At 38.4% G+C, this 17911-nt stretch overlaps 1 protein-coding gene across 8 annotated transcripts in view; it reads left to right on the top strand.

Moving 5' to 3' along the window:
- FAM126B (family with sequence similarity 126 member B) overlaps positions 1-17700 on the top strand; it is a 48416-nt gene extending 30716 nt beyond the window's left edge. For 5 of the 8 annotated variants that reach the window (XM_027725680.2, XM_027725677.2, XM_027725679.2 and 2 more), the window contains 8 exons: positions 1432-1512; positions 2116-2231; positions 2999-3094; positions 3983-4099; positions 4782-4869; positions 9183-9342; positions 10522-10689; positions 15427-17700. In XM_027725680.2, the coding sequence (XP_027581481.1) occupies positions 1432-1512; positions 2116-2231; positions 2999-3094; positions 3983-4099; positions 4782-4869; positions 9183-9342; positions 10522-10689; positions 15427-16031 (1431 nt within the window). In that variant the 3' untranslated portion in view covers positions 16032-17700. Of the gene's footprint in view, positions 1-1431; positions 1513-2115; positions 2232-2998; positions 3095-3982; positions 4100-4781; positions 4870-9182; positions 9343-10521; positions 10858-15426 lie in introns of all 8 variants that reach the window. The other 3 variants (XM_027725685.2, XM_039387503.1, XM_027725687.2) reach the window with 3 other exon arrangements.
- Positions 17701-17911: the final 211 nt, after the last annotated feature.

The raw sequence follows: 17911 nt of genomic DNA, 5'->3' as shown, positions 1-17911 counted from the left end.
TGGATGTAAAAATAGGGGTTTATATTCTTATCTTAACCTGGAAATGTTTACTTTTGTAGTGTTATAAGGCTGTTTGATAAATTCAGCAATACTGCCACAACAGGCATTCTCTAATGGGAATTTCTGTGTTACAGCACCTTAAAACATACTCTACTGAAAAATAGTCCTTCCCTGTGCTATCATTGTAAACTCCTCCTTTAAATTGTGTATTATATTTCTACACATGATAAGACAGAGAACAGCCAAACTGTGATTCTTAAAAATAAAATATATTATAGTTATGCATTTGTAGATCAGCTCTAACAACTGGAAGATCTAAATATTTTAGATTTATTCTGACAGAAAAAAGCACTGGAAACTACTTGCTGATTTTTAGTACTGTTTACTGGATTGAAGTAGCATGTTTATCTTTTTGCCCGTTTTCTCATGAAGGTTCCTCTGCAGTTCCTTTGCAAGTCATGCCAGTGATTCATATTTTTTAAGGACAGTAATTTCTCCATTCTCTCCAGTTTCAGGAAGAGACCTCAAAATGGACAATGGCTCCCACCACTTTTTATCTTTAATGAAGTTGATATTTTTCTGCATATATACTGAGACCAAGGGAGTGAAGTTATTTTCTCAATACTTGGAAAATGAAAGATAGGGATAGATCTTTTGCATTCTGCTAAATTCTGTCAGCTGCCCTTCTGATGTAATCCTTAAAGCCTGCTACAAGTACAGAGTTACCTCGGGCTAAATTTTTGCATAAACCGGAATGACTGGAGCTTATTGTTTGAAAATTTGCTGTACAGAGTGCACAGGCACGATTTTAGACTCCTTTTTGGGGTAGTCTTATGTAATTGCTCTTAGTATATTTTCTTTAAAAACTGCTGGGTTTGCTTATGTAGTAGCCTAGCAACTATAAAATATGGCCAGTCTGAAAGCCTTTTGAGAGAACACTCTGTGTATTTCCTACTGATGGGATGCCTGAGGAAACTTTGCCAGTCCCCTTGATTTCACCTTTTCTCTGTGGTGCATTTATTATGAAATGCTGTCAGCAAGTGACTCATCAGCCCTCGTGTGTCAGTATCTTTTGGGCTTGAAGTTTAGCCTTGCTCCTCTATGCAATTCTGTTATAAATAAATGTTATAATGTAAAGGTGGGCTAGAAAAGCTTTTTTGTTCCTATTTGTGTGTTTGAAGTCACACCAATCAAGGAGCCAGGGCTGGTTTTCTAAAATGTTGCAGGCTGATTCCACAGAGCAGTTTGTGATAGAGGTCTTTCCCACTTCTTAAATGTGTATGTAAATTTGCTGATATTCTGCAAATGCACAGAGTCCTTGAGGTGCTAATAGATCAGGACATGTTTTTGAAATACCTTCTAAGAGTTGAAAGTTACTCCAAGTCCTATATCCTTAGTTCTGTTTGGGTTTTGGTCTTGTTTTTAATGCAGGAAATTGCTGACAAAGATGGAAACAACAAAGTTTTGTCTTTCACCATCCCTTCGTTATCTAAACCCTCAATATATCATGAGGTAAGGAGAGCTGCTGTGGTAAATTAGAATTGGATCTATTAGAGGAATGAAAACTGGATCCATTTGATGCCGCAGGCTATTTTAGATGCATCTTGTTGCAGTAAGTTTTCAGTGTCAGTATTTTACAATTAGTGTAATCAAATTCAATAGCATTAGTAGAAGAAAAGGAATGTAAATGTTGAAAAATCTTTGCTGACAGTGCCCATTTTAAACAAAGATTAGTGGTGTTGTAGTTGCAGCTGTAGTTAGTATATATGCTAGTATAAAAGTAGTGTTCCTTCTAGCTCCTTAATACAGTTAGAACTTGGAATTGTGTTTTTCTTTCTCTACTGTTTTTGGACAAAAGTCTATGTGATTAGGACAACATTACTATAAATGGATATGTAAGAAGTAAAGTGGAAAGTTGCTCTCACCTCTCTAAGTGTGGATGCTGTTTATAATAACAAAATTAGATAATGTTTTTAGATTTGCTGTATTCTGGAATAATCTTCGTTTTTACAGATAACAATATAAATGTGTCTTTTGCCTTGAGTGGTCAGGAGTTTTTTGGGGACCTTTTACTTATGCTTTGCTTTCCCCCCTCCTCCTACTACCTACTTCTAGCCCTCTACTATTGGATCCATGGCTTTAACTGAAGGAGCACTAAGTCAGCATGATCTAATCAGAGTAGTTTACAGTGATCTTCATCCTCAAAGAGAAACCTTCACAGCGCAGAACCGGTAGGTGATGTACTCTAACATTCAATGTGCTTCACTGGGGAGGCACGTCCTTAAACATTAAGACCAAATATATGTGATCAGTCCTTTCTCAGCATTAAGTACTTGGAAACAAATCTAGAGAATAGTCTTGGTAATCTTGAGGTATAATGGGGTTTTTTTCCTTTGTTTCGCATTTTTATGTTCTTCTACTAGTTAATTTAGAAAAGTAACTTCTCTGTCACTTCTGTGTAGGTAAGGAATATCTTTGGGTTTATGGCTGGCTATTCAGTTTTTCCTTGAGGTATAACAAAATTCAGCTTTGTATCTGAGGCTGTAACTTTTTTTTCCATAGGAAGAGGGGGAATGGAGCTAAGTGGATAGACGGAACCAGGGGTGAAAGAAATTGCCCTGATGTTTAGTGACTGCCAGCTTTACCTGTGTCTAAAGACAGCTCTGGGAAAACTGATAAAATAATTTTGAATGTATTGCAGACATTTCCAGTTCTATAATTTTGTCCAAATATTATACCATATCCCATTTCCTTAGTAGTTTTCCTGTGTATGCTAATGGCTTTCAGTAATAATAATTTTAACTGTTTATAGTGACCTTTTGATAGCCTGTTTCAAGTTAATGAACAATGAAAGAGGGTTTAAGGATTTGTGTATTTACTTCTGATGCTTTTTCCTGTGGGGTATTTTTTGAGACTGAATTGTAGACTTTTTGGGTTAAATTTTGATGAAATATTAAGAATTTAAACTATGCAAGGTTTTGCTCTTATCTCTTTCTAGGTTTGAGGTGCTGAGCTTTCTTATGCTATGCTACAATTCTGCTATTGTCTATATGCCTGCTTCTTCTTACCAATCACTTTGTACGATGGGTTCCAGGTGAGACACTTGCCTTTGAAATAGTCTTTCAGGGTGCACCTAGGCTTCTAAATATTCATCCAGTAAAAAAAAGATGCTTTTTGATGGGAATGGATTAGTTCTTGGTATGCTTCCATCATTTTCACTTGAGTTATAGCTATGCTAAATGTGCCAAACACGTTGAATTTTCCTGCATCTGAAAATTAGATCTGTTCGTTAAGTAGAGAGGAGAGAGAACATTTTGTATGCAAGGGATTTCTGTTTTGGAAACAGTGCAGCAGTTACTATGTATTAGTGGCCATGCATTGCTTCCATGATGAAGATTCAAATAGTAAACTGAAAGAATAAATTATTCTGTTTTTTATGGAGGTGGTATATGGGAAGGCAGGCCCCGTTTTCAAGGGGTGGAAGTACTTTTTAGAAGGCAGCTGAGAGCAATTCTCAAGAATATAGTATCAGTGTTATCTAACTTTAGGTAAAGGGTGATTGCATGCTGTCATCATACATTAGATGGGAGATGACATATTTCTCTTCTGTACCACTCAAATGTTTCCTTTAAAGAAAATTGGTTTCAGTTACTGAATTTTGGGGAGGGTCTTCTACCTGGTGGCTGGCAGTAGAAAGCATCTTGCCACCCTCATTCCTTAGAAGCTGGTTGAAGAAAATGTTTTGAAGAAAACAAGTGGGGTCGATGGCTACGTGGAAAATAGCACTGGATTATCAGCAAACCACATCTCAGGGCACTGTTACAAAACTGCTGTAATGGTTAGGAAGGGAACATAAGAACCTTCTACGTTGTGTATTTATATTTTGAAAAATAAATCTGAAAATTAACTAAAATCTCTGTTATATAAAGACATTTTAGTCTTTGTGGAGTTAACACTTTCTTGTAATGTTGGGTTTTTTCAGGCTGTGTGTGAGTGGATTTCCACGGCAGCATGAGAAGCGCTGGAAAGAACCCTGTGGTAGAGTGGTATTAGACCCTGACTTCATGGTACAGCTGCTCACAGGTGTCTATTATGCCATGTAAGTGGATGGGGCTTTTTTCCCTAAAGAGAAAGGTCTGATTTTACATGAATCAAAATAGAAGTGCCAGTTGTTTTATAATTGAAAAAAATAGTTAAACTCATAACACAAGTTTATAACTTGATGAGTGTATTTCCTATCACTTGCTTATTCAGTGAACCGATGATTTCAAACTCAATTAGGTGACGAAGGGTGAGCAGTAGCTGCTAAAGAGAGTTAGGCTTCTGGTTTCATCTTTTCCCAAGTTCCCACTACCACTGGGTACCTTCTGTTCACAAGCATAATGAGCTCGGATGCCAAGATAAACTGATGAAATGCAGACCTCTAGGATGTCAGTAGGATCTGAGGCAGCAAAAATCCATTTCTGGTGGAAATTCAGTTCTGCTAAGTAGCATTAACCTTTACATACTGACCCCATTTTTTTAATTTTATTTTGAAGTTTGTCCTGAATATGGCATCAATTTTGTCATGCTTGGAGGTGACAGGGAACAGCTTTCTTGTTATACCAACAAGATTAATAAAAAAATGTTTTGTCTGCACTTTTAAAAGAAGTGACAGGGTTGGGGTGTACAAACAGTTGATGAATTTTCTATGTAAGCAAAGAAGTTAAGGTCAGGATTTGGGCAGAAGAAAGACAAGTTTGTCTTCATAAGATGTGAAAGATATTTATCTTTACTTTTAGATATAATGGTCAGTGGGAACTTGGCCAAGAGGTATTGGAGGACATAATTTACAGAGCACAGCTTGAACTCTACTCACAGCCTCTGCTGGTAAGAAATAATCCATTGCAATTTATGGGCTTGGTTCAGAGGAGTGTGGATGTGTTTCTGAAGTGGACTGGTAATGAGAGCTTTTGTGGCCTTTCACTGCAGTATCAAATGTGAGTGGTTGTTCAGCATAGCTGTTTATACCGTACTTCTTCTGCTTGAGTGGTGTTGGGATCTCCTGTTGGGATCTCTAGCTGAAAGCTGGAATTTTCTAATGTGTTACAGTTGGCTCAAAATGTTTATGTTGTTTTGGCATAAGCTACTGATGAGTGGTTCAAAGAAGCTTAACTGAATAATTATATGTCATAGGACAGTGGTTGCAAAAAAGGTGTTTTGTTTACTTCTAGACCTTCCTCACGGCTGAGAATAAGCTGTGTGGTTTAACTAATAACTCAGTAAAAAAACCCAACAACAGGATAGAACTGCACCTGAAAAGGAGCTTGATCTTCAGAGTCAATACCAGATTTTGTTTGATCAAAGTCACACAGATCTTAAACTTTACCTTCTTTAGAGGAGCAGCAATAAAATGGAGTAGTTCTTATTGCTTGGATTTGGGGTGGGTTTTTTTTTTCAGTTTTCACTATACTTGCTGTTCTAATCATAAAAAGAGGGAAAATAAATGAGGAAAGTGGTGAAACTGCTGGGTGCAGGTGGATGGGATTGGGAAGGATGAGAAGGTTGACAGAAAGGAGGAATTTGTGTCACGTAGGAATGAAAAGTAAAAGAACAGGGAAAATTAAGGGAATAAAGTAAAATAGACTGCTGTTTCAGTTTCTGCATCAGAATTGTGGCTAGAAGCCTTTAGTTCTCCTCTGAACTAACAGTCATAAAATTTCATTGCTTTTTACATAACTGAAAAAGTGAATTGGTAAAAATCTATTTATGTGGCAATCTGAGATCACTCTTTTCTGAAATAAATTACAGAAAATTATTCTCTTGCTAAATTAATATTGACTGTAAAATTTATCTGCGGGCTTTCTGACACTGCTGCACTTAAAATGCCTGGTATCCATTGAATTATTGTAATAATTGGTTCCTTTTGGAAATGACGCATCACTCCATCAGATTGAAAGTTTTAAATTAAATATTGAACCTGCTGAATCGGGCTAACCTATCAAGGATTTAAAAGATGCGTAGGAGGATCTGGAACTGGACGATATGACAATTTTCAGTCTTCATTGTTCATTTTTAATCAATTTGTCCTTAGAGACAATTGTAAGAATCTTCTAATTGTAAGAATCTTCTAGAATGTCTTTGGTTTTTTTCCAAAGCTCTTATTGCTTTTCAATCCAATTGTCTGGTGTTAATGACATCACAACAGCATCAATTTTTACCCCTTCCCAGTTGTCAGGTTTTTCCTGCATATGCATGCAGGTCTATCTGAGGAATTTTTCTTCTTAGTACTCTGCTCATTGCCTCCTTCCTCTTTTATTTTACTAAAATTTCTAAAAAGCAGCTTTACAAAATTGTCACTTCTACAAAATAATTGCTTGGATGTCCCTGCCCTCATGCTATATATTCAAGCAATTTGACTTTTTCAAAGATTGGAGCTCTTTCATCTCCTTTGGTTGTTTAGGAGAGGTGTATAATTTAGCAGCATTATAAAATTCTATATTTTAAACTTAAAACTACTAGCACTAAATAAAATATCGTCTGGGATGCTGCACAGGCAAAAGTTTCAAGTTCAACTTCTGCCTAGGATTTCCTAATAGCAGCAAATTCTTTGAAATCCATTTAATATTTGCCCACAATTCGGTTATTTTTAGATATCTCTACTGAATGTATTTGTGTAATTATGGGAATACCACTGGTAATCATTACAATGAGAAAAATCATGGTCCCTGTGTTTGAGTATGTCTCTTGGAGAAATATTTTTGACAGTTTAGTAGATCCATGCTCTTACTTACATAGGCTTTTATTGTCTGGAGGAAAAAAAAATAAAACCCAACCAACCAGCGAATAACAACAAAGAATGCCACCTGGAACAGCTGCATCAGAAAGTTTGAAATACCTGTAATGTAGAAGTGGTCTTCTGCCACTGTTACCCAGAGACTGTACTGGAAAGGGCAGGAAGTAACACAGGGGAAAGACCTTTTCTGGGTAAACAAAAGTACCTCTGTTAACAAAACCCTGAGTATTGGTTTCATAGTCAGGAAACCTGGGAGTTTCTGCAGAGGCAATCTAATCACAAAGAGTCAGAATTACTACCAGCCTGTACCTGAGGAGTAGGCCAGTGCCAGTCAGTCTTTTCCTCTGAACCGAGGGTTCTGCACTCTTTTCAGACAGAAATCCCTGTCTTCAGAGCAGAGACACAAGAGGTTTCCTAGTTCAGTACACAAGAATCATGGATCAGCAAATCCCTATTGTGACAGCACCTTTATCTGGTGTGTTTTGTCGATGCACTTAACTGCTCTTGTTGAATGTTCTTTTGTTAGAGCTCCTTTCTGGTAGACAAGAGTGGATGTCTGGCCTGGAACCAACCCTCCTTTGTCATTGATGCAGACTTGGCTTGCCAAATCTGAATTGTGCTGTGTGTTTATTTTCCTGCCTTTCAGTGCTGGATTAGGCATCGTGAGCAAGTGTTTTTGCATCCTGCAAGATCATAGTTTTGACGGTTTTTTTGGTCTGATAAGGACTGTGACTCATTCAGACTGGTTGTTTAGATTGTTTCAAAGATTTACTGTTGCACTGATTTTTATCTCCATATGGTTTTCTCAGACCCCAGAAGTACAATTTGTGCTGTTAGAAAAGGCCAGCTGTTAAGAGGTTTAACAAGCAGAAATGCTCTGTCACTTTTCTGGTTCTGTTACAGAAGCCTTTTGCTACCAGTTTTTAGATTGATCATCCCCCTGCCCCCCCATACTGATAAGGGTACCTATTCCAAACAGGTAGCAACTCCAGTGAGTAGAAGATGAGAAGGCAAACAGTTGTATAATGTTGAACTTGATCTGTTTTGGTTCAGTCAGCAGAAATGAGTTTCTGAAGCCTGTAGTGTGATCAAGGATAGGGTGACTGCTGTCTGTACCATTTCAGGAAATGGCATGGAAAAGGGCCTAGGTGTGAATAGGAGAGCACTTCACAAACAAGTGTTGAGGCTGAGAACTGGTTAGCAAAGGGAAAACCAGTGTTGGCCAAGTGGAAGGCAGAATGACAAGGAGTGTTTCTGTGGTGGTGCTAATAATCTTTCATGCTGGTTAGAAGTCAGACAGGCAGGCAGTGGAAATGATGTTTAATATAGAGTTACAGGATCACAATGGTAGCAGGAGATCAGGATCAGCTATATGGCTACCATTCCAGTCCCCTAGGACTGGTATTTTTATTAGTGGTTAGTTGTATAATGTCAGTAAGATTTTAGAAAAATCAAAGTGTGTCCATTTTGTGGATTGCACTTTTGGTTTGGTTTTTTTTTTTAAACTTTAAGTAATATTTCATGTGCATCAACTTTGTTATTGTAGAATATTGTACATGCCATAGAGACCCAGAGCTTTCCAAGTGCTGTTACACAAGTTGACTTCTTTTAAACAATTTACTTGTAAACTAGGAAACATTTCTGAAAGTTGCTTTTTTCTTTTTTAAAGTAAACCTCTAATCCCACAAAGGCATTTTATGGGAAATGTAAAGAAGCAATTAAAACATCAAAGCCAAAAGAGGTCACTTGTTCTTCTCAAAGCTGCAAAACAAAACTTCTGACTTTGTACTAGGCTATTACAATAAAAAAATAGGTCTAACAAAGATGAATAGTAATTTGATGCTTACTGCTTAGATTGCAATTTTTAAAAAAATAAATGTTGCAAGTACCTGAATTCTAATCCCCTTGGTTTGGTTTTGTTGGGGTTTTTTGTTTGGGTTTTTTTTTTTGGGAGTGGGCAGTATGGGGTAGGGTGTGGTGGAAACTGGCCCTATCCCTCTGTGCACCAGGCTACAGGCTGTTTGCATTGGCTTGGCCTGTGACTTAGTTTTATGACACTCTTATCATAAAGCATAAATGGTATTTTCCTTGTCATTTTGCAGTCTCTTTTGGATGGAGACCTTCCTGTATAGGTTATCTCTGTCACTACAGGTGGCAAACATGGAACAAAATAAATTACCTCAAAAAATTTGAGAAAATTCAACTCCGGTTTTGGGAGTGGGTTTGTGATGAGCTTTTCAATGTAGTTATCAGCTGTGAATCCTGGGGATGGCACCATCCATCTTGAGGAGATCTGGCATGATTAACAATTCTTGGTTGTTCTCCTTTCTGTATCCAGCAAGAGATCTAATATTGCCATTAGTGCAATCAAGGATAGTAGTAGTACAGCATTTTACTTTTATCTTAGGTTGCAAATGCCATGAAGAACTCGCTGCCCTTTGACGCTCCTGATGCATCGCAAGAAGGCCAGAAGGTACTGAAAGTAGAAGTTACTCCAACAGTGCCGAGGATTTCTCGGAGTGCGATTACAACGGCTTCTATCCGTCGTCATCGCTGGAGGAGAGAAGGTGAGCTTCCTCTGTCAGGGGCAAGTATTATAGTGTACTGTAGTCATCATCATCACTGTAATCTGGCTTCTGTTTGAATGTTTGCAGAACAGTTGGGGGAGTTTTTTGTTTGTTTGTTTTTGAAAAGTGGTACTCCATAATAATGTATAATATTTTACATCTTCAGAGCACTGCATGAACATGAACATTTGGGGTGTTTGTTTTCTTTTTGATTTGGAAATAAACCACGAGGTAGGTGAGAAAATGGAGAAGGTGGGAAATGTTTAATAAGACTTCTTTTTTTCTCCATGTAACACAGCACGAAATTGTAGGGGTAAAGTGTGGCTTAGAATTTGAGTTCTTTGTTTAATCCACACTGAAACTCATCTGCCTCCCATCGTAAATAGCTCAGAGAATGAATGGTAATATACAGACCTCGATAGGATTCCAGCTGCCTAAAGCTAACGATGGCAGCGGGAGAGGGAAAAACTGAACACCATGCTCCCATCACATGGCCCAGTTTATTGGGGGGCCATAAAATAGGTTTGGATAGTTTAGAATTAGTCTTTATTTTTCCTCAATGAGTACTTACGTCGTATGGAAGTCTGCTTGACTGTATGAAGAAAAAAAAAAAATCGTAGTGATCTTTACCTTGGTGTGATGACATCTTCAGTGTAGGTGTAGCAAAAAGCTTGCTTTGAAATCACTTTGTCATACTTGCAAAGCTTTGTTGCTCCGTGTATTAAACCGTGGTTTAAAAAAGCTGCATAAAATGCCGAAGCTAAAAAGCAGAATAACCTAAAAATAAACTGAGGATAAAAGAATCTGAAAACAGGGATTGCATATTTTCCTGTAGTACTTTTCCCCCTCACCCTTTTATTTTCTTTTATTCTTCTCTGTCATGTGCAAAAAGATTTGATGCCCTAGTCTTCAGCTGAATCAGAATGTCCAGGACAACAAGTCTTCTGTTTCCAGGACTCTGGGTCGTGTTTTCTTCACTGTACTTGCCATTATATTCATTTCTGGTCTACAGTACAGCCCACCTGTCCCTTTCTGTGGATGTTCTGACAACGTTTAACTAAGCATGGGTAGTGTTTTGTGTTTGTTCCGTGTCCGCATAAATCTTCTATTTTCCCTGCCTGGGTTGGAATGCCAAGAAAGAAACAGAAAAGCACTAAAATGTTATATGTTGAATCCCAGATGGCTTTGACTTCTCAAACGAGGCTGACTCAAGCATTCCTGGCTCACCGATCCAACACGGCTCCACAGACCTAGGGATCAAACGTGAGCAAGAGGGGGAGGTGCTGATGCGCAGGACCCCTGAGCATGGCTTCCCGGAGCCCACCTTGGCAGCAGCCACCACAGAGGGTAGGACAGAGATGAGGAGGCAGAAGTCAGTGAGGCAGTTGCTGGAGGAGGATCCTGGCTCCCTATCCCCAAGCAGAACTTCTTTCCATTCTAGTGTGTGTTTCCGCTATCCCAGGGTGTATTAGCTTCTCTTTGCAATACACGCATCCCCTATATACCTAACACCAGGTCAGGTACTACCTTTTGTTATCACGTGGGCTGGCCTGGGGCTTGCATCTGTGTGGTGAAAGACTGCTTGGCATGGCAAAAAAAAAGAAAGACAGGGGTAATAGCCAAGAGCTTTGGGATTGCTTGGAAACCTTCCATTACTGAGCATGTTTAATCTAATATTAAGAAGGAACAAAATGCACCAGATGAGCATGATTCTAATCCTGAAAAGTAGACCATATAGACTATAAATGGATTTGCCTACAACTTAGTTGCAATGGTGTCTTGTTAGTCTGCAGTTTTTAAATTTTCAAGAATGAAAAAAGTCAAGCCTATCTAAGATGAATACAACTGCTGATCTTTTATTTGTCAGTCATCCTTTAACTGAAAACTCATACATGACAACTCGTTTAGAACTGGCTTCTCTAAAGACAAGTAGCAAAAAAGCGCTTGTGTTTTCAAGAAGAAAACAGATTGTCATGTTTCTAAAACTTTAGAAACAACTACTGCTTTTTTTCTCAGTCCTGCTGTCCACAAAAATGCTGTAGGGATTCATATGTCTGCTTTGCAGCCAAGAATAGAGTAGGTGGTAGAAATTTATTTTGCTTAAGTTCATCTATTAATTTTTGAGTAAAGATGATTTACTCAATGAAAGGTGTTTTTGAGTACTGAACTTGATTCATTTCTTCTCAGAGATGAGAATTAATTTCTTGTAGATTTAGCTAAATATATTTTCAGGTGTTCTATCTTAAGTCTTCTTCTCTATCTGAACATTCCTTTGGTGTTTCCAGCCTCTATAAGGACTTCAGTTGATCATACATGAGATTTATTTACACATTCAGATATGAGCTACATAGGTTTCAGATTTGTTCTTCAGGAAACAATAATCTGGATAATCTGAAGATTTAATGTAGTGTTATCACTTACCCTTAATCAGAGTTACTATCAATAATTAAGATGTCATGCTTCTGTAGAAGATAGTGGCATAAACATATTTAGTGCAGTTTATAATCTGCTTGGTGCATTGTGAATTTGAGCATGCTCAGTAAATGATCCTGTCTTCTCTTAAATTCACTTTTCAGTTGGTCTTACTCCATTTTACTAATCTTTGCATGTGCATGACCTGAAGGATATAGAGAAGTCCTGAGCTGCAGAGAACTTTCTGTAAGAGACAGGAAGTGGGGAAAAAAGTTGATAGAGATACTGCATTTTAGTCTTAACTTGTTCTAAGACATTGTTTTAACTTGGCATATTGGATAAGGCATCATTCCACATGCTTTACTTCAGTAGAAATGGTTTGAATACCATTTACTTCTGTAACATTAGCAATGTATAATTACATGCTTGAGCAAACTGAATTCTCCAGTTGACAGCATCTGGGAGAAGGCCAAGGAATGGAGTTTGACTTGATTATTAGTATATAATTGTGTGTGCATTTATAGGAGTCTGTTATTTTACTGATGCTGATTTCACAGAAAATTTCAACTAGAAAATTCCCTCTCCTTAATATCGTTTTGATGTCAAACAATACAATAAAAGACTGATCACTTCTAGTGAGTTTTCAACCTCCAGGTATAGGAAGGATAAACAGACTAAAAGTAATTTTAAAAAGGTGTATAAAACCCCTTCTTCAGATCAGTGTTTTGACCCAATAAGTAGAAAAAGAGAAGATTTCAAGAATGACTCAGTAATGCCATACAAGGTATTCTGCTTGCAGGTGGTTGCAGCTGTGGTTACGTGCACTATTTTGGGTCAGTGGAGGACATCGTGTCTAAAGCTACAGCATTAATTGTGCACAAATAGCAAATTATTTGAGGACAGATTTATTCTGATAAGGAACAGCGAGAGTCTAGAGTACACACTGTGGTGCAATTGATATGATTTCTGTTGGGTTGCACTGTGTCTTTCTCTTTTGGCCTTACAGTAGAAGAGTACTTGGAAGGGAGCAGATCTTTAATTTTTGTTTCTTTTTAAAATTTTCTTATTGGTCTGTTGGAACAAAAAAAAAAAAGAAAACTTCATTACATCATCCTGTTTTTCCTCCCAGAGTATGTAAGGACTCAAAATATTTTTTTTATTGTTTCTGAGGGCAGTTTGTAGAGGAAAAATACCATGTATTAGGGAAAGAATGTGTTTGCTGAATTACTTTAATCCCATTGAGAACTTCTGTAGGCATGTGGATCTGACTAGACAGAAATTCTCTTGCATGTTGTCTTCTCTATCTTCTTCATTTTTTAGCACTGCTGAGCAGCCTGGGCACCTGTATGGTTGCAGCATCCAAAAGCTTGCAACAACCCCTCTCAGTCTTGTCTTTAAATTCTGTGGGTAAAATGCCACTTTTTCAGTGTGACTGTTCTGCTTCACTGTCCCTGAATAGGAATGTCCCATTACGCAGCAACGTTTTAACGTAAACTTTGAAAACTACTAATGTTCTTGTAATAATAAAAACCTTAGCTGTGTTATCTGGAGATACCTTCTTGCAAGTTACATATCTTTCTTCTGAATAAGAAGGGCTTGAGAGGGGAATTCAGCTGCTACCCTTGCTGCTTGTAACCAAACACACTTTCATCCAGCTTTGCATGATGATATAAAGAAATGTAAATGTTGGTTAATTGAAAAAGTGGTCTTGCTTTTGGTATGTTCCAGTTGTGTCTTATTTTTTTAGCATCTTTGATGATGTGTGGGAAGGTTGGAGGAGGGAATGGAAATGTTGTGGATTGTGAATTAAATATATCAGTGTTTAGTGTAAGAAAACACACTTATGTCTCAAGAAGAACATGAAGGCTAGTTCAACTAGGCAGGGTGGGCAGGAGAGGGGGAAAGTATATGTATTTTAAATATGGATACAGAAGTTGAAGCAAGTAATGCACCCTAGACTTTAATAATAACCCTTGAAACCGAAGCTTATTTTTCTAAGGCTAAAGGCTTTACCAAGGAAGGAAGACTGCAGTAACATGAACCATATTAGCTTTCTGTTTCTGGGAGGCTAATGAATCAAATAGAACTACATAAAACTATAGAATAATATCTCATTGCATTGTTCTGAGAATAGTCTATTTGTGTATCTTTTGTAAGCTGATACACAGTAATGTTAATTCCAAGGCAAAATTTCCTGAAAAGAAGTACTAAATTTAAAGCAGAGTAATAAAACCTCCCTGTAAAGTTTTACATTACACTTCAGAAATGTGAAATTGGATCAGGCTATATTCCTGCTACACAGAGGCAGCAACCACACTGAGAGCTCTCGGTCTGTTCTGCTTGCTATAATGTAAAATGTTCCTTATCTAACAGTGAGCATGAAAGGATGAGCTTCCACTCAAATGTTAGAATCTCCTAAATACTTGCCACCACATTTTTCCCATTCCACAAAAAAGATTTAAACGTGTTTGCTTGGCAGCAAGCTGGGTTGGACAGTAGGAGCAGTACAGTGGCTTTAGCTGGGATGGATCCATAGGTTTTGCAGATTTCTTGCACATAATCAGGCTCTACAGCTTTTATAAAGAAAAGCAAAATTCTTATAACCTGAATACCTCCTTTTTTGCTAACACAGTTAAAATTTATGCCTTTTTCTCACTGAAACAAGATATATGGAACAAAAACTCTAGCTCCATTTTCAGTTTTGAAATTTGAATGCTGCTCAGTTTCCTACTGAAACAATAACTTCCTTTGAGTACTTGGAGCTTAGAAAAAGTACTTGAATGAGATTTATTAAAAAAAAAGTGTGTGCAGCTCTAATCATATAATAGACCTGAAAACAAGGATTTAAGAGGTTTTTATTTTCTCTTTGATACTTCAGTCAAAAGCACAGTGCCTGTTCTACAACAGGAAGTGTTTCAGAGATTAAATTTCTCTTAATACAAGGGTTGTTTGGTTTCAGGTTTTTTTCTCTGAAAAATCTAGATGCTGAGATAAAAGTAATATGGTGGAAACACCCAGATGGGATTGCTGGAAATGCAGGGAGGATTGAGTTTTGGATGAGAGAGAACTAGGAATTGGGTTAAGCTTCAATAGAAAGTGTAGTCACGTTGTTTGAAGTGCCAGCTACCTCTGTTGGAACATTGTGAACGTTGCTGGCCTAGGAAGTAGCCTAATTCTGAAGCTTACTGAGCACTCACCAGAACTTACTCTGCCTGGAAGAGATCCTGAACACGCTTAGATCTTGCCACAAAACAGGATAGAAATCTGAAAGGGTGGTAGCTTTGTTTTGTCTCCTTTTTTAACCACATGTAGGAGGAGAATGGGTAACAGTATGTGCAGACAGAACTAAAACAAATCAGCCAAATGGGACCTAATTCTACTTGTTTTATAGGCAAAGTTTGGGACCGATACACTGACTGATAAAAGTGATGTAGATGAAAGGCAAATCAGGCTCAGGGAGCACTTATTGTTAGACTGTTATTCTGCTAAACACGGCAGGAAAATTATTGGCTGAGAATCAAAAAAAATGTAAGCAAGTGGAATCCAGGTGGATTAGCAAATGAGGTTTGTTTTGGCATTCTGTGCACACCTTTGTCTTCCTGTAACTTAAATGCATACTGTGTGTTCTGATTGGTTTGGGGGTTTTTTGGTTCCTTCTTTTTTTCCTGATAGATGCTGAAGGTGTAAATGGAAGAGAGGAGTCTGTGAACCTTAATGATGCTGATGAAGGATTTTCATCAGGAGCTTCCCTCAGCAGCCAGCCCGCTGGGACCAAACCTGTATCCTCTGTATCGCAGAAGGGCAGCTTAAGGAAAACAGCAAGTGGGCGTTCTTCTAAGGATAAAGAAACCTCTTCTGCAGCAAAATCCAATGAGAGCCCCCGAGATTCAGTAGCTCGAAAGCAGTACACGCACCAATCCACTGACCTGGCTGGAGACACAATCGAGATGACACCTACTAAGAAACACCTCAGCCTGCCTGCTGGGCAGGTGGTGCCAAAAGCCAACAGCTTGAGCCTGATCAGGACCGCCAGTGCTTCCTCCAGTAAATCATTTGACTATGTGAATGGCAGTCAGGCAGGCTCCAGTGTTGGAGCTGGTACAGAGGGTTTTTCCAGTCTGGCAGCTGGCAACACCAATCGGTTTTCAACTATCAGCCTACAGGAGGACCGACTAGGCCAAGCTGGGGAAGGTAAAGATCTCCTTTCCCCAGGAGCTCCCCTAACCAAGCAGTCTCGATCTCCAAGTTTCAATATGCAGCTGATATCCCAGGTGTAACTTTGACTCCCTTCCTTAGCACTCCTTCTTTCCCATTAATCCCCTGCAAGTTCATCCTTAGGCAAAACATGAACCATCATCCCACAGTGTTAAAATACTGACTGTTGTGATCTTGTTTGATTTGGTTTAGCTATCATACTGTATTACTGAAACAGCAATAATTCTTCCCTCACCTTCATCCTCCTTCCCCCTTGTAAACATGGTTGTGAAGCAGTATATAATGTACTGTATATGCCTTTTTCCATGCCTTCCTTTCTCCTTGGGTGATGTGCAATCCATCGTAGGCTGATCAGTCCCATTTCAACACTGTGAGACTGGAGACACCGGCGGAAATGGTGAATGTGATCCCTATGAGATGATGCTTTGGCTTTGTTAAGAAATAGAAACGGGTTTGTTTTCTCGGTCTACAGTACTGCAAAGACTACTGGATCATGACTTTTCTTTCTCAGAACCAGGAGTGCCTCAGAGATTCTAGTGTGACTTTGGACCTCTCTGAGTCTGTGCAATCAATTCTGGGGAGGGGATTGTCATTGCTGCTCCTGGCTGCCTACAGCACTTTTTTCATTAAAATTAGGGTAGTTTTTTCCTGACTGCCCCCAGTCTGTCATCCCAGAAGCTTTTGATGTTCAGCAACTGAGACATGCGTATTAACAAGCTGTTTTCCCTCGGAGAGAGGATTCTAAGCTGATAATGTAGGTTACAATGCACTTCTAATGGCGTTGTAGCCATTTGTAATGTTACATGTCTTCCCCTCCAGGACACAGGGTCATTCTGCATTTAGACTAAAATTTACACAACACCATGCTGTTAAAGCAATTTGGTTTGGAAGTGGGAGGAAAACACTACTTTCCCACAAAATAATGGCTATCTCTGCTCCATTTTTGTTGTTTTTGTTGTGAGGTGCTGATCACTGAATTGAAAGGTGTATTCGGGTAAAGAGTATTTCTCAGGCTGCTTTCTTTGGTATCATGGCTGTTGGGACACCCCCACCTCTTTCAGCTGCTTTCTCAATGTCCCTGAATTCAATCATGGTGTCATTTGAGGAATCCTGCAGTCCAGACAGACCATACTCTCAAGGTGCTGTCTCAGGGATAGAGATAATAGTTTGCTAGAAACACTGAAGCTTCAATGTGAAATGCTTTTCTAGCAATGCTGTTTGTGCAAAGGGGTACTGACAGTCCTTTTCTCCCCAGAAGGATCACACTTCATTGCCTTGGTATATATAATCTGTTGAGGTTTTTTAACTCTTATTTTAGTGGATTGGCCCTACTCTAGAAAATTCAGAACTCGTGCCATTGAGCCAAGCCTTGAATGTATATGACTGGTGTATGGGCACTGGCTGGTACTTATGTTAGAGAACACTGCTTAGAAGCACATTTCTGGTTACATGGGAGAATATTTGTCATTCTCTCTCCATCTCTCTGTATCTCTCTTTGGATTGATAGAGAGAAAAGGGGAAAGCTCATTCTCTATGCTTGAGTCATGTATGATATCCTGGAAGTTTACAAACTGTAAACCTGCAGGAAAGTTTATGTTTTTTATGTGGGCACTTTGGTTTCACTGTCACTGTGAAGGATAAACATAAGCAGTTAAAAACAGCAGGCTGTCTTTGAATGTCTTTTGGGGTTTGGGGGTTTTTTGGAGTTTTTGTTTGTTTTGGGGTTTTTGTGGGGGTTTTTTGTGTTTTTTTTTTTTCTTTTGAATCTTTGTTTCAAATAGAACTTTTTTTTCAAATTTGCATTTTCATTTAAATATTTGAAGATTTTTTTATGGTTTGATGAGTCACTTTGGTAGCCTAGTCTTCATATAATACATTTATAAAGTGAATTAAATGGCATCTGGACTGATGCAGAAATTCAGTTAAAGAGTAAATAGACTCA

This window comes from Pipra filicauda, unplaced genomic scaffold (assembly GCF_003945595.2).
Source record: "Pipra filicauda isolate LSUMZ 115617 unplaced genomic scaffold, ASM394559v2 scaffold569_size315192_pilon, whole genome shotgun sequence".
Classification (NCBI taxonomy): domain Eukaryota; kingdom Metazoa; phylum Chordata; class Aves; order Passeriformes; family Pipridae; genus Pipra; species Pipra filicauda.
Note: the sequence above shows the minus strand (reverse complement) of the source record. Positions and strands in the feature narration are given on the sequence as shown.